This window comes from Eutrigla gurnardus (assembly GCF_963514095.1).
Source record: "Eutrigla gurnardus genome assembly, chromosome: 18".
NCBI classification, from domain to species: domain Eukaryota; kingdom Metazoa; phylum Chordata; class Actinopteri; order Perciformes; family Triglidae; genus Eutrigla; species Eutrigla gurnardus.
Window position 1 is genome coordinate 3657387 of NC_139929.1, and position 23871 is coordinate 3681257.

Sequence of the window (23871 nt, forward strand, 5' to 3'; positions counted from 1 at the left end):
TTTCAGGAGTTTTTTTTGTTGTGAATTAAACGCGTCTTCGCTTTTAAAACCGATCCGGGTTCTAGTTTTACGCACAGACCCCCTTTGGGAACCCCTCTTTTACGCGTTGTGAGTTCGGGATCCGCGGACTTGGAGGAAGAAAAAAAAAAGGACCCTAGCTCTGGGATTTTTTTTGGGAGCCGGTCCCTATTGTTCAGATCCCTCCTCCTGCTTGGGAAGTGGGAGGACCCGAAAAAGGCGTCGCAAAAGGGAGAATTGTTTGAGAGCTCAGTCATCCAAAAACGGCCTTTCAATGTGAGAACTTGGGGGAGCCGAAGAAAATGTCGGTGGCATCGCAGTAAATTACCAAAAAAAGACGAGGTTTTTTTGTAGAGGAGGGGGGAAAGAGAAGTAAAAAGTGTTGTTTTTCTTTGGGGAGGGGGACTAAAACTCACCGCAGAAGAGAGACGACGAGGAGATCGGTGGCTTAACGAGGTGTTGGCACCGAATACAGCCGTTTCGGTAAGTTTCATGCGGTCCGTGTGTGTTTCTGTTGCGCTTTCACGTCAACGCGTTTCCACCGAGTTGGAGGTAAAAGATGTGTATTTGGGTGCGGAAGCAACTCACGTGTGGCTTTATATCTGGAGAAATGTGTGATTTTTTATTTTTTTTAAAGAAGAATAGCTACTACTTGACGCTGGCGGCTCCTCTTAGACATATCTGTTGTTGTTTTTCCTCCACGTTACGCGCATAAACTTCCCTCCGCGCCTCCAGCGTCGCGGATCTACTTTGTGCTGGTTTTGCTTGGTTTTGCTCCACAATGAGAAACTTTTTAACGCCGCTTTCGGACGGAGCCTGTTGTTGATTGGTTGAAGCGCCGCGTCCATGTTTTCCTAAAGTTTCCCCTTAAAACTCTACTATCCCAGCGCGTAAATGTGCAGAGGGATCTGTGTGTGTGTGTGTGTGTGACACGTTGCAGAAATGTACAGCTGTGTGTGTTATTTTTAAAGACGTGTGTCCGTGTGTGTGTGTGTGTGTGTTTTTTCCGGTGAGTGTGTGTACGTTGTTGCAGGCCGCAGCCTATAGTCGCTCCCATAGGGTGAAACAGAAAACAAGACCCGGGGAGCTCAGCCACACTCAACCCCCGTATGAGAGCACCAGTGCAGGGAGACTGTGAGCATCAGAGGCTGCAGGAATGAAGGGTTTCATAATGATGCTGGTTATGAATTTGAGCTTTGAAATGTCATTAAAACACATTTTTTTGAATGATTTGTATCGACCACAACAACTCCACCTGAGTGCATATCTATACCCCCCCCCCCCCCCCCCCCCTCCTCTCCTCTCTGAACCAGTGTGGTGTCAGAATAACCCAATTAAAGCCTCCCAATAAAGTGACAGCTGCTCGGTGCAGCCAGGAATGCAGCATCCTGCCTCTCTCTGTCAGGAGACTCTCCTGATATTCTCCTCTCATTCAGGTTTGATTTAATGAGAAAATGTTTGTCTTAATCCCCCGGGCTGCTAATGAGTGTTTGGCCCCGGGTGTCAGTCACCGTGGGGGCCGGGTAGAGGAAGGTGGAAGGGTGGAAGGAGGGGGCACACGGGCATTGGAGGAGGCGTGCAGGAACAGCCGCGGGGGCTCGAGTTTCCAACCCCAGGTGTCGTTTTGTTATCTGGATTACATTTAGCCTCCGCGGCCTCGCATGCAGGAACCTCCAGTGACAGACATGGCATCGGACAAGACGGCCCGATTGTTCCCCGCTGAATCCATGTCACTTGGATTAAAAGTCGAAGCGAATGGCCTGGCCTCCTCCAATTAGGCTCACAGCCTATGAGGGAATTAATTGGTCTCAGTAAGAAACAAGAAAGAAAAAAAGAAAAGGAGCCCCTTGTTGTTTGGTCGCCGGGGTTTGTTGTTGTTGTTGATCATCTCTGGCAGGCGGGGTGGATCAAAGTTGGACTAATTGATTCCAGTCTGATTATCTGCCCGTTTCTCACACTGTTTGGCCCCTTTGATTACTTATGTGGAACCCAATTAGAGGACGTTCCCAATCAATCTCCCGAGATATGCTGGAAATATTACAGCATGTTTCCACGGCACGCAGCCCACAAAAACCACAAAGTTTCCACAGACACACTTTAACTCCCTGTAGGAGTTTATATTATTCAGGATATGATGCTAAATGGCCAAAACGACGACGGCTTCCTTTTTAATACACAGAAAATGAATCGCCAGCTATTTTTGAACAGTTTTTTTCAGACGTTGCCTCTTGAGAAGTTGACTTACCATCTAAGTGATGCTGACGTTGCTCAGTCCATTATTAAACAGCAGTCAAAACCCCTGTAGGAGCATTACAATATCATGTGTTTTCTATTTGGGATGAATAAAACGCTCAAATCAGCAGCTATTCCCTGGAAACGGAGGAAAAAAAACTGTCATTAAAGGTAATAATCTGCATGCACATTGTTGATTTTTGGGGGGGATGTTCATACTTGGAGGCGACAGCAAACTAATGTCGCAATTTTAGGAGCCTTATTGCTGCCAGCTGGAGCTTTTACACTGGAGCTCGGAGGTTATTGTGATTGATCTTGGTCGCCGGCCAAACAGACATGTAGCCGGGGACGGACGCTGCCAGTTTTCCACAGTCCAGAAACTGCTGGATCGTCTTTCATGCAGCCTGTAAAGAAAAAGTGACTGTGTGGATGTAGGTGTACGGCCAACGGCAATAGTTTCTCACTCATAGCGTTTGTTTTTTGAAAAATCCACTTTGCCGTATTGAACCGTGATGTAAGATATGAGTGGAAGGGTTGGATTTGAACGTGTTTTTTGTTTTAAGTCTGGATGTAAATCAGAGTCTGGATGTATTTCGTGATGCGTTTTCTAGATTTCAAACATGCAGCGGTTCCATCGGGGAGCCGGCGTTCCCGAGGCTCCACCGCGGTGCTGGGAAGCAGCATTGTTATCGTAGAGGGTGTAACATCGACTTTAATTGTCAAAGGAGAAGAAAAAAGAAAAAACCTCCTTCCTGAGGGCACGCTTTCATCTCTATGACAGCGGTACACTCATACAGTCATAACAGCCTGCAGGCAGAATCTGAGGGCCTTTCCTGCACACGTGTGTGTGTGTGTGTGTGTGTGTGTGTGTGTGTGTGTGTGGGTGTGTGTGTGTGTGATGGTTCCTGTCCAATCAGGATTATCTCTTTGCACTGGAATGTATTGCTTGTCATTGTGGTCGTCAACTACCCTCACCTGCGTGGTCGTTTAGAGATGACTGCAATAGAAGAAGTAGAAGAAGAGTGTGTGTGCGTGAGAACGTTTTTTTTTTTTTAATTTTCATAAACCGTGAACACACTCGTGACCAAATAAGACTTCCCAGAGCCGGACGTTATTGGGCCCGTTGGCATTCGCTGCATTAGTCGTCCAGCGCTGACAGATTGGAGGCTCGGGCTTCGTGCCCCCCCCCCCCCCCCCCCCCCCACCAGAGAGGGTTTCTGTGTCCAGTCATCGGATAACCAGAGAGGGACACCTGGACCGGCAGGTGGCTGGGGTCCAAGCTCCTCCCCTGGGGTTGCATTCCTCCTCTCTCTCCTCCTGATCCTCCCTGCTAGCCTGGACCACAGACGGAGATAGGAGGAGGAGGAGGAGGAGGAATGTGAGGAGGGGAACGGTGAGGAAGAAAGTCCTGACAGCGAGTTGGAAAGGCCAATTAAACAGGCGAAACTCAAACAAAGGAGAAAGAATGCTAATGCACGAAAAACCAGATCGTCTTTTAGAAGATTGGTGTGGAACTTTTCCTATACTTTTTTTTTTTTTTTTGTTGTTGATGCCTGTCCAGTTTCTATCTGCATCATAAATACAGTCACACTCTCATTGGTTGTCTTAACGGTCTAATGGGGATTAGCCAAAGCCTTTAAACCAGCTGAGTTGATTTGTTCCACTTCTTCAAGTAAAAGTTAAGAAGCCCTTGATTGGATAATGAAGTTACACACACACACACACACACACACACACACACACACACACACACACGAGCGCTGTTAGATCATTGATCAACTCCAGACTCGGGTAAGAAAGCAGTGTGTGTGTGTAGACAAACAGGCCTGTGTGTGCAAAGCAGATATTTGGACAAAGATTAGGGGTGTTATTACGAGCCAAGAGCAACCCAGACACTCTAATAGATCATTCACACACACACACACACACACACACACACACACACACACACACACACACACACACACACACACACACACACACACACACACACACAGATTGCACTCCTGACTGGAGATGTTCAATTTCAGGCCTCGGCCCGGTCACTATTTTTCTCCGTCTTAATTGCACCTTTTTTATTCTTTAATATTCACGTCATTTTGGTTAACTTTACTAGACTTTGCTGCAGCTCCACCAGTTTCTACTGCGATGTAACTCCCCTTTTTTTTTTTTTATATACGCTGTCACATTAACAGCGTAATGCGTTTGCTGTCTCGAGCGTGTGTGAACGAAGCAATAAAAAAAAGCACGTCGAGGAATCTGGGTCGTGTTCCAGGGGCTTTAACCAATAATCAGATTTAAAAGTGTTGCCCCAGAGAGAAGAAAAACTCATCTTTGAAGAATGTCAAACTGGCAGGAGAAGACATGATTCAACAGAATAAATCACCGGGCACCAGATTAGTTGGTTATTGGGCCCCCGGGGTTATCGCAAGTGGAATTTTCCATTGTCGACGCTCTATCTTCCGTCCAACTCGTACGTGTGTTGTGGTTTTTATTTCTTATTCCAGAGCCTCCTTTTTTTTAGGATAAAGCACATGCATGGCTCTGAGTGACGGGACAAATGGCCGCTCTGCTGTACCACACGAATCCAGCGTGAGCTCTCTTTGAAACGAGCCATCCTCCAGCTGTTTCTCCTCTTAAGAAACGTTCACATTTTCGCTTTTCTAACCGTGGAGCGGGCCGTCGAATCTGAGCGCAGTCCACGCCCCGCAAAAACCCTCGCTTTTACCGTTTTAATTTCCTGCCTCTCCTCCGTTCCTCTAAATCCTCCGTATCTGTTTTTCCTATAACGTTCTCCTCCAGTTGTTGCATATAACTTTACAGCCTTTCTCCATTCCCTCACCCCTCTTTCCGTCTCTCCCTCTGCCTTATCTCACTTTCCTAATGCCTCCCCATATCTGTTTTTCATATAATATTTCACTCTCTCTGCTTTTCTCTTCCTTCCTACGTCTCCCACTGAGATTTGTAGGCCCAGCCCCCCTCCCTCCCCGGTTCCTGCTGAATAATGGGGAGAAATTGCTCTTGATTTATAATTGGTTCCATTCACTCTGATGCATGAGCTGCCAAAGGAGTTTGGGGCCCCTTTCACCCCCTCGCATCCCTCCCTCCGTCCTCCCCTCCCCTCCCTACGACGCAGGAACACACAAGGAGCCGGCTGCAGATATGAGCAACTATGAAAGTCCATATTAGCATGCGTGAATGTAGTGCATGTAGTTTTATCTCTGGGGCCGGGGGGGAGAAGTGGTAGCCTGGTGTGTTTTTTTTTTTTTGCGTGTTGACGTTTGGTGCTGGAAAAACTTCCTGAGGTCTGCATATTTATGTGCCTCTGTGAGTATACTTTTACCATGTAATAGGATTTTGTGTGATTGCTTGCGTATGTGTCATCAGTTTTGGTGTGTATGTGTGTATGTGTGTGTGTGTGTGTGTGTGTGTGTGTGTGTGTGTGTGTGTGTGTGTGTGTGTGTGTGTGTGTGTGTGTGTGTGTGTGTGTGTGTGTGTGTGTGTGTGTGTGTGTGTGTGTGTGTGTGTGTGTGTGTGTGTGTGTGTGTGTGTGTGTGTGTGTGTGTGTGTGCGTGCATGGTTGTGGGTAGATGAAATATGCAACTGCATGAGCGTTTGTGTTTATGTGATGAGTACTGTGCAATCCTGGGTATTAGTTAGTTTTCCCTGCATGCATGAGGATGATTATGATGAGGATGTGTGTGTGTGTGCTTAAAGCTCACACACGCACACACACACACACACACACATGCTGTATCAGTTTTGCATGGCAGTGATTTTCTATATCTAGTTTTGTCTGACTGATGGTCTAAAACTCAAAGATATTCAGTCTTAATTGAGAATCTGTAATCGGAGAATGTTTGGTGTTTTTCCCGATTGAATATCTAATTGATTTATCAATGTTTGTGATAACGATGATATCAAACGTATACGTTTCTATCTAGTTTTCATCATTCCTCCAATCGATCAGGTCTTCTTTCCTTCCATGCCTGTCTTCTTCCCATGCATCCATCCACCTTTCCTCCATCCCTTCTATCCTCCCTCCCTGTGATTTGATTGGCCGACGCTACCTTTACATGACTGTTTGGCCCCCCCCCTCCTCCCGGCAGCCCGGTGATGATCCAATCTTGTTCCCATGGCCCCGGTGGGCACGCTGGCATCCCACACCGAGCACAGGAATGTGGGACGGATTTGTTTCGGCGCAGTAATTAGCTCTCCGTGGTTAATTCAGCTTCGTTATCTAAATTATGCAAATGCCGCGGCGCCTAATTGATTAGAACGCCCCCCTCTTCTACACGGCGGCTCGGTCCAGATCCCTCTCGTTAATCCTCGAGACGCTCTGTAGCTCGTTAGTGTCGGTTCAGGGGAGCGAAGGAGGGGTTGGACCGGCCGTGTAGCTCGTTAATACTTTTGTGAAGCGTGTGCATATGTGTGCATTATGAAGGAGGAGGTTCTCAGCCTCGTTAGGGCGATGCTGAGATGCTTTTGATGTGTAATTTTATGGCATGAGAACGAGTGATGTCTCGAGTGGAGGATTTGGACTTACCCCCCCCCCCCCTCCACCTGTTGAGTTTCCATGCCAAGACCAGACTCCAGAAGGTTCCCTTGTGTCCGAGAGATAGATGGGTAGATCTAAGATTGGTTCTCTCTGCCAAGTTTTTTTTTTTCTTGGAGATTCTGAGATTCTGTGATACTTTGAAGTAGAAACGGGAGTATCCAGTATTTCTATGTATTTATACTATTTTCTAGAATAATAGACAGTTATTAGGGGTGGGTAAAAATATTGATACGGCAATATATTGCGATACTTTGCCGCCCAATACAATATCGATTTTTCAACTCCAAAGATCGATAATAAAAAAAAGATTCATGTTTAGACGTGTTTAACTTTTTTCGTTTTATTTTCAATATTTATTCCAGTGAATTTAATGGGAATTAATAAAATGTTGTGATATCGTGATACGTATCATATCGTGAGGTTCTTGCCAATACTCACCCCTAACATTTATCAATCATGTAAAAATTGGTCTATGGTTTCCTATAAACCCTCCGTGTTGCTCTCAGGTTGTTCTTTTCCCTGCGTGACGATCCGACGGTGAACCGGGTGTGTTGTCGGGTTTGTCAGGTGGTCTCCGGACCCTCCTCTTCCTCCTCCACCACCAGACCGAGAGACCAGCAAACACATTGACGGAGCCCGGGGGCGAACACACCCTCTCATTGCTCTCTCTCCTCCGGCTCACCCGCCAGTTGACATCCTCTCTATTAATTTGAGTCGCCGTTCTGCTTTCTCGCTCATCCTCCACCCACTGCCTCCATAAACCCCCTTCACCCATCTCACATCAATCCATAAAGGCATTGACCCCCTCCTCTCCTCCCTGCCTCCCCAAACCCTCTACACACTACTCAACCCTCTTGGTCATTGAGCCCCCCCCCCATCCCTTTGGTCATTGAGCAGGGCCCATCAGCTCTTCCCCGGGCCCTTCAGAGTAGCGTCTCCCCTTTCTCCAGGGGTCTGCGGGGTCTTTGTCCGTGCACCGGCTCACTGCTTTACAATGACTCTCCACTCTATTAAGGTGCGTTCTGCCTGTTAGCGTCGCCAGGGGCAACCGGCCTCCCGCATGGCAGCTATGCGGCATGGCATTGTGGGCCGCGGGCCCGAGCGGAGCAGTTGAACCCCCGGCACTCCTCACACTTGACACCGCATGTGTTTATCTAAAGGGGGGGGGGGGCTTTGTGGTGTTTGGAGAACCTCTACGGAGGGAGGGGGGGTGTAAAAAGACGTAAAACTGGGGGAGGAAGGGAGGGCAAGAGGGGAGATTGGGGAGGTGATAAATATTCAACAGCTCAGCTCCTCAGGAGGAGTTACTGCCCCTGCTCCCCCCCCCTCCACCACCACCATCACCTCCTCCACCTCCACCACCGCCCTCCTGTGTGTCTTCTCCATGCCAGAAAGCAGATGGAATGTGAGAGCTCAGGGAGGTGGCTCCAGTCTGGTTTTATCCAATTAGCAGGGTTGTCAAAATGAATTTATCCATGGAGGCAGGCGGACAATGGGACTGGCAATGGCCCCGGGAGAACAGGGGCCCCGGTGTCTTTACTTAGCACGCTCACAATGAACTTCTGTCAAGTGACTCTCTCCCACAATGACATATAAGGCACTCGCATACCTACACTCGCGATGCATGCCTGCACATCGCCACGACCTGGAGCTCTCCGCTGGTCGCCGCCCCCCCCACCTCCCATCGTCCTCTCCATGATTTATTTTAAAAAAAAAGTCTTTTGAGTCGGGTCCAAGTCGAGTCACAGGTCTGAAGTGTTTGACGCCGAGTCCCGAGTCAAAAAGAAACTCCTCACAACCAAAACACAAGAGGTCTTTGAACGTTTCGTGTTCATCGAATGGATGCACTTTCTTCTCTCCTGATGCTGATCTGAGGTCGGGGATTGCTGTGCTATTTAAAGCTCAATGTAACACTGAATTGAAGTTGCATTCAGTGAGGATCAGTGACATCATGGCCTTAATTAGGTCAACATCTGCATTGACATCCCTAAGTTAACAAGTACATGAAATCCCACCTGTTGGATGTACAAAATGTGACTTTTTTTAAAGGAAACAAAACCACAAGCAAACACGAGGATCGGATCGTTGAACTTTTCCGCACCGAAGTCTCGAGTAAAGTCGGATCTCGCGATACTCGAGCGTCGGCACATAAATAGCTCGACTCCCCTGTAATCATACTTCTGCACTGGAGCTGGCAGATCTGAGCCGTCACTGAAGTATGTTTTAATTCTGCAAAGCTGCTTCTAAAAAGTGTCGACACACAGACACACACACACACACACACTCCCTCTGTTCCTAATTTAGGAGCGCTGTCTGTGTGCTGCTCTGGTTTTTATCAGTCCCGCGGATGCGTAGGAGGCTCCTCTCCTTCTCCCCGTCTGTGACTTCTCTTGGAAGGACGGATGGAAAAAGTTGAACATGGATGTCAGGCCGGCGTTTCATCTGGAGGCCGGGGATCCGCTAAGCAAACACAGGACCCGGCTAACAAATGGACTCGGAGAGGAGTACGGCTGGGTTTTTTTTTAAGGGAGTGATGATGTAGGAGAGGGGGGGGGGCGGGGCTTCTCATACCATCACTGTAACCGTCCCGACTCTTTATTAGTCGGGTAAGAGGTCTCGTTGGCGGAGTGGTGCGTCCCGCTGTGTGCACGGTGGGGCGGAGTGACTGGTGTGGTTTACGGTTAGTGACTCTGGTGTTGGCCGGGACAGGTGCTCCACACAGATGTGTGTGTGTGTGTGTGTGTGTGTGTGTGTGTGTTGTTGAATGGGCAGCCGTCCTGGCTTGTGTCCATCCAGCGACCGGCCACTGAAGCCACAGACCTTCAGCCTGGCTTCCTGGTTCCCTTCAGCAGTTTGCTGGTTTTTGTTTACCGAGTGAGCCCGCTTCTGACGGCCACTCCACTGAATTAATCCGTACATGCATGTGAGGCTTTCAATAATTATTCATGCAGTTTCTAAGTCCATGGTGACGTCCACAAAGTGTTTATTTTGTCCAACAGCCCACGATTGAGGTTATAATCAACATGATGCATACAGAGAATTATCCCCCAACTCTTCAGGGTCCTAAAGCTCATTGTTTTCAACTCTAACTCATCAGCTTAGTGTGACTACAGTCTTTTTGGGGGTCAATATAGCTTGGAAACTGTATGCTATCTGCTCTGCACCAAACAGGCAGACAAAGTTATTGACTTGTTGATTTAGCCGTTTCTCAGAAGTGGTGGAGACCCAAATTGAGTGCAAAATGTTGCTCCATATTTGACACATAAACTCAAAAAGGTGATGTCAGCTTTGTGTGTGCATATTACTGCTTGTCCCCGAAGTGGGGAAAAAAAAAATGTGTTCATTAATATGCAATTAAAGAGCGATGTGTGGCCGAGTGTGGCAGTTTTTTCCAGCAGCCCGCCGCTTCGCTCATTTTCAACAAACGTGCCAGGCGGCTAAACATTTTCACGGCTGCCATCGGCTGATTAAGGTGCTCTTGTAAGAGTTTCCATTCTCTTACTGTCCTGCTTTGGCCTCTGGTGTGTTTGTGCGTCGCCCCTCAGTCTCTCTCCGAGTTCATTAATCATCCCCTCTGCCATAATAAGATCAGGACAAATATGTATGAGAAAGTTTTATTTTTTTTCCGTCGCAGGACAAATTAAGCTCCGTGTGTGTGTGTGTGTGTGTGTGTGTGTGTGTGTGTGTGTGTGTGTGTGCATGTTCGATGACATGCAGGAGAGATTCAGCGTTGCAGGACCACCCTCCTCATCCTGACGGGAAGTTGTTAGTTTAACCTGACAGGAAAGAATTTGGGAAACTTGGCAGTAAGCGACGAGGGAGAGAGAGAGAGAAGCTCCCGTCTGCATTAACTGTTAATAGACTGACCATTCCCGTCGTCTTCTCCGCTTTCCCTCCAACACACACCGCTGCAGCCATAATACAGCACACACACAGACTCCCTGCTGCTGTGCTATATGTCTCCTCCACCCGTACCCTCCACCACCCCCCCATCCTGCCTCTCATTAGTTGTTCTTTGTCCCAACTCCTGAATGCAGCCTGTGTGTTTCCCTTCCTCCTCCCGGACCCTTCTACCTGTATCGGTTACACCTGAGCGGGAAGGTGCAGGGGTCGGGTTACGGCCCGCAGAATGAGGGCGCCGCTTTGATGAACGCCGGGGCTGCTGGGTGCGGGTTACAGGCAGAGGAGGAGATGATGGGGTGGGGGGCTGACAGGAAAAAGAAAAGCTTTATTTGCCTCGGTTGTGTTTCGTTTAATGGCTGTTTGTGAACACGTGTGTGTATACAAGTTAAATAGGGTGCAGTTTACGAATCAAAATGTATGTTTCCAAGTTAGTAGCATTGTTTTCTGTGCAGTTGTGTTTGTTTTCCATGAAAGTGATTTATGCTTGTTTTGAGTCTGTAAATGACCCTCTGACCTTGTGTGTGTACATGTGTGTGTGTTTTCAGGGGGCAGTGTATGGAAGATGTCTGGAAAGCGAGACTGGACTCCGTGGATGAAAAAGAGAAGGGCTCCAGTGTTGTGTGCTCTGGGTGCAGTACTACTCTGCTGCCTGCAGAGCGGCGCCTCTCTGCCCGGTGAGTCGAAAAGCTGAGATTTTTCCATTTCTTTTTTTTTTTTTGTCACCGTTTTTGAAAATGCCTGACTTGATCTGTGCTGGCTTTTATAAATGCCTTTACGTTAGTTATTTTCCGAACACCTGGTCCAGGGTAAGTCCTGCCAGGGACTAAATATTCTGGCTCAGTCTCGGGCAGCGAGGTGTTTTTTACACGTCTTGGCAGCAGAAACAGCAGCTTATTTGAAACGGGCTGAAGAAGTGGGTAGTCACCGTGGGCTGAAGTGAAGAAAAGAAGTACTGTATGTACTGCAATGATTGGCACGTTGATTTATATTAATTCAAAAATAATTAAGACAAAAAAACGACTCGCCAGATGAAAACAGGATTTTTTAATTATATGTGACGAATATGAAGTAAAATGTCTTATTTTCTCCTTCCCTCAGATGAAGTGCCGTTGTTCAGCGAGGAGCCCATGTCGGTGGTGCAGAAGCTGGGCGGCAGCGTGAATCTGCGCTGCAGCGCCCGGCCGTCCTCCGCCAACATCAGCTGGCGCCTCAACGGCCTGGAGCTGGTGGACGGGCATCTGGGGGTCGTCCTGGGGCCCAACAGCCTCTCCATCCCCACGCTCTCCAACCTGACGGTGGGCCGGTACCAGTGCATCGCCAACACCGGCGCCGGGGCCCTGGCTAGCGTGCCTGCTAACGTCACCGTTGCCAGTAAGTAGCCACCCCCCATAAAATCATTCACAGGCATACACTTTATTAAAAAATGTAAACCTGACTCTTCCCTTTTAATAACCACACTCCTGATATCGATGAGAAACTGTCGCACATCATTTATTGCCTCCAGTAGTACAGCCACGCTCTTTTTATGGAGTGCCATATTGCTCTAATGGAGTTAAAGTGAGTTATTCTCACTGCTGGCGTTTTTAGTGCGTGGTGTTATATTTGATATGCGTCATGGGGCTGTGAGGGGCCCGAAGCTGTGTAACTTGAGCCAGAGGAATGGAGGGGGGACCCAGGGGCCGAGTCGGAGCGGGGAAGAGGGGACCAGAACTCCAGCTTGGGTCCCCCCCCCCCCTGTTTCTGTCGGCCCCTCTGCTTCACACAGCACCACATTCCTCTCCACAGGGCCCGACAGCAGGGCTCGCCAGAAATTATGGCCCTGTTATTGGGTGGACGGCTGGGGGGAGATAAGTGTGTGTGTGTGTGTGTGTGTGAGCTGACAGAGGATATGCCTCACTTGAACACACCATTAGGTTAAAAAAAAGAAGAAGGTGTGATGTTAACTGTATTGTTTTACATGCAGTGATGTGATGTATGAGGCTGCCATAGCTGGAGAAGCAGGATGTGTTTTAGACCAGTTGAGACAAGATCCTCACACAAGATGAGACGTGATGTCACATTCTCTGTCTCCTCCAAGGCCTCTGTAACCTCACACACACACACACACACACACACACACACACACACACACACACACACACACACACACACACACACACACACACACACACACACACATGTCTCACTCTTCACCCTGTCACTTTCTCTCCCCTCGCCTCCTTTCATTATCTTTCACTTTTTTCTCCTCTTTTGTCATCTTCACCTCCCGTGCTTTAAAAAAAAAAGACAGTAAAACGTGATATTTCCAAAAGGGGATAAATGTTGTTGCGATAACCACATGTGGAGCCAGACTGTCCTCCCCCCCCCCCCCCCCCCACCTCTAAAAAACACTCTAATTTAATAACGGATCTCTCCTCGGCCACCCCCGAACCGCCTTAGGAATTGCTCCATGGGGAGTGTGTGCGTGCCTGCCTTTTCATGTGCTCTCCTAGTTGTGCGCACATGTTTTGTGTGATCAGGATAGGCTGATTCCAGACCCTCCTCACGATCCCACTCAAGTATCTGGGCTCTTTTTTGGCACAAGTTAAAAGCTCTGTCTGCAGAAAGCGGGGGGCGGGCGGGGGTGGGGGGTGTATCTGCTCAACTTGAACGCACAACACGTTGCACAAACATGTTGGAGTTCAGACACACACGCACAGACACACACAGGCCTCCTACTGCTACACATAAAGATGATGAACGCACCGTCTCTCCAGAAATACTTAAGGCCGTCTTGCCAAGCAGACCCTGGTGCAGGAGGTCTGCTTCCCTTTATGAATGCCATCAATCCTCCGTCCCCGTGCGCACGCTCACGTGCACGCACCCACACCTGAGAGGCACCCATGCAGGCCTGTTAAAGTGTGTGTGTGTGTGTGTGTGTGTGTGTGTGTGTGTGTGTGTGTGTGTGTGTGTGTGTGTGTGTGTGTGTGTGTGTGTGTGTGTGTGTGTGTGTGTGTGTGTGTGTGTGTGTGTGTGTGTGTGTGTGTGTGTGTGCGTGTGTGCGTGTGCGGGGGGGTTAAAAGGTGTAACTGGAGGAATTTGGTCGAAGCATGCAGGAGGAGGAAGGAGGGATGGGTAGATATGAGGGGGAGGGGGGGGGCTGTAAAAACAGCACCTGATTGATTTAGCAAATGGAGCGACACACACACACACACACACACACACACACACACACACCACTTAGCTTGACATGTCCTGGCTGGGATTATATCTTTCAGAATAAGAGCTGAAACAGAGTTGGAGATGGAGTTGTTTTTGTGTGTGTGTGTGTACGTGTGTGTGTGTGTGTGTGTGTGTGTACGTGTGTGTGTGTCTCCCATTAAAGCTCAGACACAGACAGAGACGGATCAATCACGCCTGGTGAATAAATCATCTGCCTGCAGGGAAGCTGTTTGTTCAGTGCTTTGAGTGCATCACCAGGATGTCCCCTATCTGCAGATACCCTTAACTTATTGAATTAGAGCTGTATACAAACGCCTCATCAGCTGACTGTATAAACCGGTGGTCGTCTTCTGCCAGAGAGAGAGAGACAGACTGATCCAAGAACAACACGCCAGTTATAGCACCTCTGGAAAGAATGGAGCGAGGCCATGTTTGTTAAGAATAAATCAGCGAGGGGCTGGCAGACGTTTAATTACGTTCCTGGAGAAGTTTTATTTATCTTTCATTCCTCAACTCTTTCATGACACATTTCTCCAGTTGTTACTTTTGTTTTCCCCCCTCCCGAGCTGTTGCCTTCCCCTCTTTCTCCGTCTGGAGTCTCATTTTAGTTTCCCCTCTGCTTTAAATCCTATAAAATGGCAGAATCCCCCACTAAGAGGTTTTCTGGCTTCTTAAGAGAGTTTTTTTGCTGCTTCCTCCTCAAACCCAAACTGGATATCATTCTTTGAAACTCTATATAGGATGGACACCTCTCACCTTTGACCCCCGCGGCCAGGCCTCCAGCCCACTCAGGTGGGGGTTTAAGGAGGTCAGGGGTCACATAAGTGTCTGTGCCGTGCAGACTGTGTGTCTGCGAGGACACAGTCGCAGCACATGGCCTCGGTAATCCCACTCCACCCGTTTCCCAGAGAATCTGACCCGGCTCCGGTCCCGGTATAATGTTTGACAGGATTAAAGACACCTACTCCAGTGATACGGACACCACTTTTAGGCTTTGGGCTTATCCAAGTGGCATTATTGAGCAAAACAGAAAAATTAGCTGGAACTCTGACTTTAAAGCAGATCATGTTAAGACAAGCGGAAGGGAATAAGTTATTTCTTTCCAAAGAGAAGGCACATCGGAGGAGTTATGGGAGTGTGGTTTACGATACAATGATACGGAAACAGCACAGTCATTATAGAGTTTATTATTGCTCCGAATATTGCGGTTTTCTACTTCTAAAGCTGAGGGCCGACTGTGGCCGCGTGTGATTTACGCTTTGAGACGATGCTGCGGCGATGTGACGGCGCTGACTTTTCTTTTGCCAACGTGTGTGTTTTCTCTTCAGAGCTGCGGGATTTCGAGCCCGACGACCAGCAGGACATCGAGGTGGACGAAGGCAACACGGCCGTCATTGAGTGTCACCTCCCGGAGAGCCAGCCCAAGGCTCAGGTCCGCTACAGCGTCAAGCAGGAGTGGCTGGAAACATCTAAAGGTATGGAGATGCTTCAATCCATCCCCTCCTCCTCCTATAATCTATCCCCCACTTCCCTCCTTAATTCTCATACTATCTTCATAATTTACCGGAATGCTATAATCCTGCTATCAGGCCCATTATGAAAGCGCTGATAAGGGGATTATCTGGAGAATGTTGAAACATGGGAATGCGGTTGTTTATTTTTCCGACTATTTACTTCCAAGTTGCCTGGAAGAGAAGAAAAGCTCCAGTGGTTTGTGGCTGGTATGCTGATGATGCCTGGGAGCTGTAGGTACTGATATCTGCAGCTTATCTGCGAGGAAATGAGTACCACATTGATGAGCGCTCTCCGTCAGACCCCGGGGCGCCCCCTTGTGGTCTCTGCTGGTGGTGCAAGCGTGCTGGAATGGCCCATAGTACTCATATTACACAACGTTTCACAATATGGACTCTTATTTTCCTGCGGCTCCTCATTTTCTTGGTCATGTATTTTCCACTTTTAAGTATGTTAGACCTGATCTCATGTTATTACATTACAGTATGTTGTCCTCTTGGTTTGCATATGTGCAGAAGGGTTTATTGCATAGTTTTCTAATCGTATTATTCTTCATTGCACACTTTTTTCTGCATTTTTCTGCACATATTGTATGAGCAAGAGACAAATAAACACTTTGAATCAGAGGCTTACCATAAAAGTACACTCTGGAGTCATTTCTGGGTTTCCTCTGACATCCGTTTTCTTTTTCCTGCAGGGAACTACCTCATCATGCCGTCAGGGAACCTGCAGATAGCGAACGCCACGCAGGACGACGAAGGGCCGTACAAGTGCGCCGCCTACAACCCCGTCACTCAGGAGGTCAAGACGTCCACCTCCACCGACCGCCTGCGAATACGCCGTGAGTCATCGTGTTTATTAGGGGATTATCCCACTTTTACAGATGGGCAAGAAGAAGTCAAAGGTTGTAGTGAAACGTTAACGGGTCATTAAAGGTCGTTACTGTTACTGTAGACACACGTGGATCACATCACACTTTAAATCAGATGATGGTGTGCATTCAATTCCATTCAAACAACTTTATTAACCCCAAGAGGGGCAGCTACAGCTTGACTCGTACATGCATCCATCAAACAAAGAGATAGATACACCAAGGAGCGTTACGTGGAATTAATGAGCCAAAAAGAAAAAAAAGCACCATATTAGAAAATGTAAGAAAAATGGATGAAAGTGCTTCTCATTGTGATTTAAATCCTTCGTATTCTGGATGTTGTGTAAATCCCAAAACGTCGTCGTCTCTCCCAGGCTCCACCTCGGAAGCGGCTCGCATCATTTACCCGCCGGCGTCCCGCTCCATCATCGTCACCAAAGGCCAGCGGCTGGTGTTGGAGTGCGTGGCCAGTGGCATCCCCACGCCGCAGGTGGTCTGGGCCAAGGACGGCCACGACCTGCGTTCCCATAACAACACGCGCTTCCTGCTCAGCAACCTGCTGATCGACGCGGTGGGCGAGGCCGACTCGGGCACGTACGTGTGTCGGGCCGACAACGGCATCGGCTCGGCCAGCTCGGCCACGGTGCTTTATGACGTGCAGGTGTTCGGTGAGTAAAGTAGAGCTGTTTGATTAAATACTGTGAGTTAATGCAGGTTCCCGTAAAAAGGCTTTTCACGGTGAATGGTAGTTTGTTTCATTTGACTGAGCGATGAGTTTCAAATAGTTTTTTTCCTGTGTCATGGATTTAATAATTAGACCGACTCCGACTTGGCGGGGAGAGAAGACGGGCGTCTGTATGTGAGAGATTGTGGAGACAGAGCGCTCTATTCTAGCAGGACTTGATGGAGTGTGTCTAGGTTATGGATGACTGTTTTTACAGTGATTTCTGTGTGTGTGTGTACGTGTGTGTGTGTACGTGTGTGTACGTGTGTGTGTGTGTGTGTGTGTGTGTGTGTGTGTGTGTGTGTGTGTGTTGAGCCTGTCTCTCTTGCAGCTGGCTCTAATTAAAGCCAGAGATCTGCTGTAATGAGCTCTGTCTCTCCCTGATTCACAAGCAGCCAACCATCAACTAGCTAGTTTGGCCCCTCCCTCCCACACACACACACACACACACACACACACGTTAGCATGATTGTGATTTTGCTCATGCTGTTACACGTGTCATTGAAACAGGTTAGAGCAGAGATCTTCATCAGGGGGTCCGGGACCCCTAGAGGGTACTTAGAGTTACTGCAGGGGGTCCCCGAAATTAAATTACATTTTTAAAAATAATTATAATGAATTAAATATGTCCAAAAAGACACCTTAACATGAATACAACCTATAATAAGCAAATATAAATCTTCCTGTTTCATATTATGTTGTGAAATTGTGATGTAGAAATGCCAAAATAGAATTCATACAGTATTTTAACGGCTTAGCATTGTATCCATACATCATACAAAGTACTGTTATACATGGCACTATAAGCTGCACTACATATTATTATTGGCCGGTTTATTAAGAAACACAATTTTATACGTAAATGTGGTAAATTAAAGACCTCTGGTTTAGAGAATAATAATAACTTCCTGTGCACACATGATCAGGGTCTGAACCAGCCTCTTTGTCTCCGTCCCCTGCAGAGCCTCCTCAGGTGACGGTGGAGCTGCAGCAGCAGCCGGTCGTCTACGGAGAGACGGTGCGCTTCATCTGCCAGGCCCGGGGTAAACCCGCCCCCTCGGTGATGTGGCTTCACAACGCCCGTCCCCTCACGCCGTCCCCCCGCCACCGGCTGACCTCCCGGGGGCTGCGGGTCTCCAACGTGGGCCCCCAGGACGACGGACTGTACCAGTGCATGGCCGAGAACGGGGTGGGCAGCTCGCAGGCCTCGGCTCGCCTCATCACCGTATCAACCGGTGAGTCAGATAGTTGTTTGAAATGCTTTCATGTCACAACCCTTTTTTACAGATTTCATGATGTATGTCTTTTATTCTTGGTAGGGATTTCATCCAGGGGGAGGCTGCCCTCCATCTATCGGCCCCTCAGCCCCGATAAGGTGCTGAAGGAGCAGCCGCCGGTGAGGCCAGGGGTCACGGGTGCCATGTTGCCCCTCGACTGCTCCGAGCTGCCAGGACACATCCTCCCCGCGGAGGCACCCATCATCCTCAGCCAGCCGCGCACGGGCAAAGCCGACTACTACGAGCTGACCTGGAGGCCGCGCCACGAGCGTGGAGCCCCGGTGCTGGAGTATATGGTCAAATACCGAAAGGTACGGCGATCGCTTCGACTGCATTCTCTATTAAAAATGCATAATTAAAATAAAGTCTCAGTCAGTAACGCACCTTTCTGTGTCAGGTGGGCGACGCTCTGGCAGAGTGGACCTCCAGCAGTATCTCAGGGGCCCTCCACAAGCTGACCCTGGCCAAGCTGCAGCCGGACAGCCTGTACGAGGTGGAGATGGCTGCCAAAAACTGTGCCGGCTTGGGCCAGCCCGCCATGATGACCTTCAGGACGGGCAAAGGTGAAAACACCGTCATGTGGAGGTGTAAAGATTCATTCGATGCAATTAATTAATTTGAGCATCGGATCACACTGTTGTTGTTTTTTTTTGTCTTCAGATCGCCGAGGCGTTGGGCAAATCGACCCTCCGAAAACTCCTGCTGTTCCCTCGCCAAGCCTCTCTCGTAAGTATCCTAACATCCTCCCCCTCGCTGCGCCTCCTCTTAACTATACTAACTTTGCTACAACCTGACATAAAGCATCTTTTCTTGTTGTACAAGATTAATATCTTATTGTCTTGAAATAAATACATGAGTTACAAAGTAAAATAAAGAACGTGATACTATCTAACTTTTCTCCCTTTGACTAACATGGAAACCTCTCAATCTCTTTCCTCCTGTCTCTCTGAGGGATGAGCTCCCAGTAAGTGCTGCATGTAATGTGTTTTTTCCTCCGCCGTCATCATTACAGAATGTTCTCTCTAAGTTTATGTCTATCTGACAACATTCCTCCTCCTCCTCCTCCTTCCGCAGCTCCCGAAGCCCCCGACAAACCCACGGTCTCCACGGCGACGGAGACGTCGGCGTACGTGACCTGGATTCCTCGCGGCAACCGCGGCTTCCCCATCCAGTCGTTCCGGGTGGAGTACAAGAAGGTGAAGAAGGCGGGCGAGGACTGGGTGACGGCGGTGGAGAACATCCCTCCGTCGAGGCTCTCCGTGGAGATCACGGGCCTGGAGAAAGGTCGGCCATCTTTCCGTATTTGCGGCGTTATTACTCACGCTGGTTTTTATTCTAGTAGGATGTCATAGTGTATAATTACAACGAGGACGTCCTGCGTAATTACATTCCCACGACTTGTAAATTCATCAGCGTAATGAGTGTTGTTGCAGTCACTCCGGTAATTGCCGCCATCAGTCAAATATAGAACAAAAGCATCATTAGTCAACACGATGTAGTGCTTCATTGTTGGCCTGCAGCATCCAGAGAGCCGTCAGTGATGGTTATCCCCCTTCTCTTCCCCCCCGTAGGAACGTCCTACAAGTTCCGCGTGGTGGCGGTGAACGTGATTGGTTCCAGTCCCCCCAGCGCCCCTTCGAAGGCGTACACGGTGGTGGGCGGGAGGACCCACGAACGCCCCGTTGACGGCCCATACATCACCTACAACGAAGCCATCAACGAGACCACCATCATTCTGAAATGGACGGTGAGTCATCGGAAACGGGATCGTGCAATGCCACATATTTGGACTTTTCGGTGCGACAATATATTGAAATATCGTGATATCGTGATACTCCCTGCTATCGAAACTAGCCATTCTGCTAACTATTTACATTGTGTATTTATACTGCTGTCCATTAAAATGATATAGATACACTATTTTTTTTATTTTTATTAAAATATTCACCTGCTATGTACCGATTCTATGCATTAAGCTTGTTACCATTTTGTCACTACTTCATGACTCCTCTTGGCCTTTTGCCAGTTTATGTCTATATTGGAATGATGTCACATGTAGACATGTTCAGTCAGTGTGTGCTAAAACTCTTTAAACACAGTATACGAGTCATTCATTTTTTGCCTTTTTGCTGGTATTTGTTCTCCTTCAGATACAGATATCGTGATGCAATATATCGTGTATCGTGATATCCTCGTTATCGTGATATCGTTGTATGGTGAGTTACTCTGTGATTGCCGCCCCTGATGGTAACGCGGTTAATATTCCCTCTCAACAGTACACCCCCGTGAACAACACGCCCATCTACGGCTTCTACATCTACTACCGGCCGACGGACAGCGACAACGACAGCGACTACAAGAAGGACGTGGTGGAGGGAGACCGCTACTGGCACTCCATCACCGACCTGCAGCCCGAGACCGCCTACGACATCAAGATGCAGAGCTTCAACGAGAAGGGAGAGAGCGAGTTTGGCAACGTGGTGATCCTGGAAACCAAAGGTGAGGTCGTTTTTTTTTAATACGGGAAAACACAAGGAACTTTTACCCTCTTTCAGGCTGTTTAAAAAACTAAATAATAAATTCTCTCCTCAGCTCGTCCTAATAACCAGCGACCCATTCCATCAGAGACCCCCGACGACGGGTCGCGACACCAAAACGGGCCGGTGTCTCGGCCCGGTGACCTGCCCTACCTCATAGTTTGTATAGTCCTGGGAGCCTTCGTCTCCATCATAGTGGCCTTCATCTCCTTCTGCCTCTGGAGGGCTTGGGCCAAACAAAGTGAGTTATTCTCCCGGTTTTTCTCTTCTTTTTTTTAAATTGTTTTATTTGCCTCTCTGTTTAATTCTCTCTTGTTTTTAATTTTGTGCTTTCAGAGCAAACGTCCGACATGTGTTTCCCCGCCGTGGCCGCCCCCGTGTCCTCGTGCCAGTACACCATGGTCCCCCTCCAGGGACTCGCCCTCGTTGGCCACTGTCCGCTGGACGGTCACATGACGGCGCCGCATGGCGTCTACCCGGCGAACGGAGAATACATTCCCAACGGCAAACCTCACCACCCAGCACACTGTCTGCCGGGGCTGCAGCAGGTAAAACACGCAGCGTCTGTTTAACAGTTCAGTAGAGACAGTCGGTACCTTTCTTTTATCCAATCTGTGAATAGTTTTATGGACCATATGTTAACATAGTTCATGTTGAAATGTCTTTACACACAAGCTTACCCAGAAATAAAACGCTATCAATGTTCAAATCCTTAAAAGGCCATGCACGTTGGATTGTTTGATCATTAGCAGCATTTTCTTTTTTTGTATTTTGAAATGTAGAGTTGGTATTAAATGAACAAAATGTGGTTTTAAGTCTAGAATTATTATTATTAGCTAATTGTGGGATGATTGCCCTGTATCATGAGTTTTGAAGAAGTATGTTAATTGAAGGATGTAACAGGCTGTACACGTGATGTGTTTACTAAATATGATCTATACACTGTTTGCAGGACGAGGTGGACTGTGATATGGAGTGTGACACATTGTTGCCACAAACGATGTCAAACGGACATCTGCCTGTTTACCACTACTCCACCAGGTACGTTCATGTACTGACAGATGTGTACATGTATGCTGATTAGACTGACGGGATTAGTTTTGATTCTAATAATATAATTATGAGGCCAAATGTGTTGATTCCTGCTTTTTTAAAGATAATTTTTACATCATGTTTTCAGAGATATCAAAAGTACAGACGTTCTTGTTCTTTTGTTCACTCTGGTAAATGTAGAAGTACCAATCAACTTTTTACTCACGTAAAAGGGAAAAAGTACTCAAGTAGGAAGTAAAAAGTATCCCTATGAATGAAATTTCTACCAGCTGTTTTTTTTGCAAAGCTAACTGAATCTCGCGTCATATTAATGAGAGAATGTTTTTTTAATATTTTGCGTCAAATGCATCTAAGCTAAGTAGAATGTTCAGATATTTGTTTTAAATGTTTTAAAATGTAAAAGTAACACCGGAAATACAGTACGGTAACAAAGTATTTGTATTGTTACTTCCTGCCTCTATACGTTTTTAAAATGTGTCTTTATATCTTTGTACATGTGGTGCGTTTAAGGACAGTATTGAGTGTTTGTCACCCGTGTTTTGGCAATTTAAAAATACACTGAACTAGAGCTGTGTAAAAACAATATTTGAAAATGTCACACATTGTTTTTGTCGAAAATTAAGAGAAGTTTAATGAATTATTATAATTTTTTTCCAGTGGTCCAGATCATCACGACCAGAGTTGCTGTCTTCCGGACGACTCCACCCTTCAGCTCCTCCACTCCTCCCATCAGCACCTCGGCTCACAGGAGCTGGGAGGCGATGGCGACTTCTGTGGCGGAGATAAATCCGAGGACGGCATCACTTACAGTACGTGTGGATTCTGCGTACATCCAGAGATGAATGTTTAGCGTGACACATTTAAACCCTTAAATCCTCAATCGGCATTATATTTTTTTAACAGCTCTCCTTCCCCTCCTTCCCTCCGCAGAGTCGGCCTCCTTTCCTCTTCTCTCTCTAGAAGACGAAGGGATTTTCACCACATCGTCTTCCGCCGCCACGACGCCACAATCCCAAGACCTGACGATACAGGAAGTGAGCGTCCTCCCGAACGAAGCGTCGCCGGGGACGACCAGCACCACGGATGCATAAGAGACTGTTGTGCAAACAGAAGATAGAGAGAAAATATTTATTTTTGTATCACAGATATTTATATATTTATGCTTTTGTACATACTTGTTTGATTATACTGTATATAAGGTTATTTTCACGTTTTGAAAGAGACTCTTGCTGAACTTTCCTGGGGAGGGAAATAAGTTGGAGATGTTCCTTGTTTGAAGAAGCTCAGTAAGGGGATTCCTCTCAGTCCAGCACTTCACGACGCTCCTCCTCCTCCTCGTCATTCCTCAGATATCCTCCATCCTAAACGTTTAGGTACTTAGCTTCACGTAACAGACAAAGGGACCATTCAGACCAGTCAGATGCTGTAATTATGAGGTGCTTCGTTCTGTTGCTTTTATCACGTTCAAAACGCAACCGTCTGCCAATTTGTATAGCAATAACACAACTGTATTATGCATTTTTCATCATTAACAAACTATTAACACGTGTATGCAACATAAATCATTCTGTTTCAGTAGCGTACCAGAGATTATATATATTGTATAGTTATTTATTTTTTTGATTTTGTAATTTTTTTTTTTTTTAAATCACTGAATGGGAATGGGAGAGATTCTGGAAAAAAAAAATTGTTAAACTCAAGTCATTGATAAGCTGAACTTTATACTGCAACCACTTCTGTTTACTCATTTGCTGGTTTTACCAAATAACTGCCAGGTGAGGGCGCTGTGACGGGTGTGTCAGTATTACTCCTCCCTGACAGGTTGGGTGCATTTTAAGTATTAGTCTTAGCCAGAGACATCTGCGATCGAAATGAAGGAGATCCGGAATCTACACTCCCCTTTTATCGTGTGGCCGTTCTGTGGTTGCACATGCTGGAGCACTATTGCATGTAAATAAAAGCCTACGAAATTTGACGAGCGTTTT

The 23871-nt window shown here is 47.5% G+C and overlaps 1 protein-coding gene across 2 annotated transcripts; it reads left to right on the forward strand.

Moving 5' to 3' along the window:
• Positions 1-325: 325 nt before the first annotated feature.
• boc (BOC cell adhesion associated, oncogene regulated) lies at positions 326-23858 on the forward strand. 2 transcript variants are annotated; one of them, XM_084034276.1, is made up of 18 exons: positions 326-501; positions 11257-11385; positions 11810-12082; positions 15241-15387; positions 16122-16265; positions 16670-16963; positions 17982-18254; positions 18339-18607; positions 18694-18859; positions 18957-19022; positions 19371-19580; positions 19868-20043; positions 20573-20795; positions 20889-21074; positions 21170-21381; positions 21786-21874; positions 22544-22695; positions 22817-23858. In XM_084034276.1, the coding sequence occupies exons 2-18, from the start codon at positions 11274-11276 to the stop codon at positions 22975-22977; spliced, it is 3153 nt and encodes a 1050-aa protein (XP_083890402.1). In that variant the 5' UTR covers positions 326-501; positions 11257-11273; the 3' UTR covers positions 22978-23858. The 2 variants fall into 2 exon arrangements, with proteins under 2 accessions (XP_083890402.1, XP_083890401.1); XM_084034275.1 differs by lacking the exon at positions 326-501 and adding an exon at positions 5553-5577.
• The last annotated feature ends 13 nt before the right edge of the window (positions 23859-23871 follow it).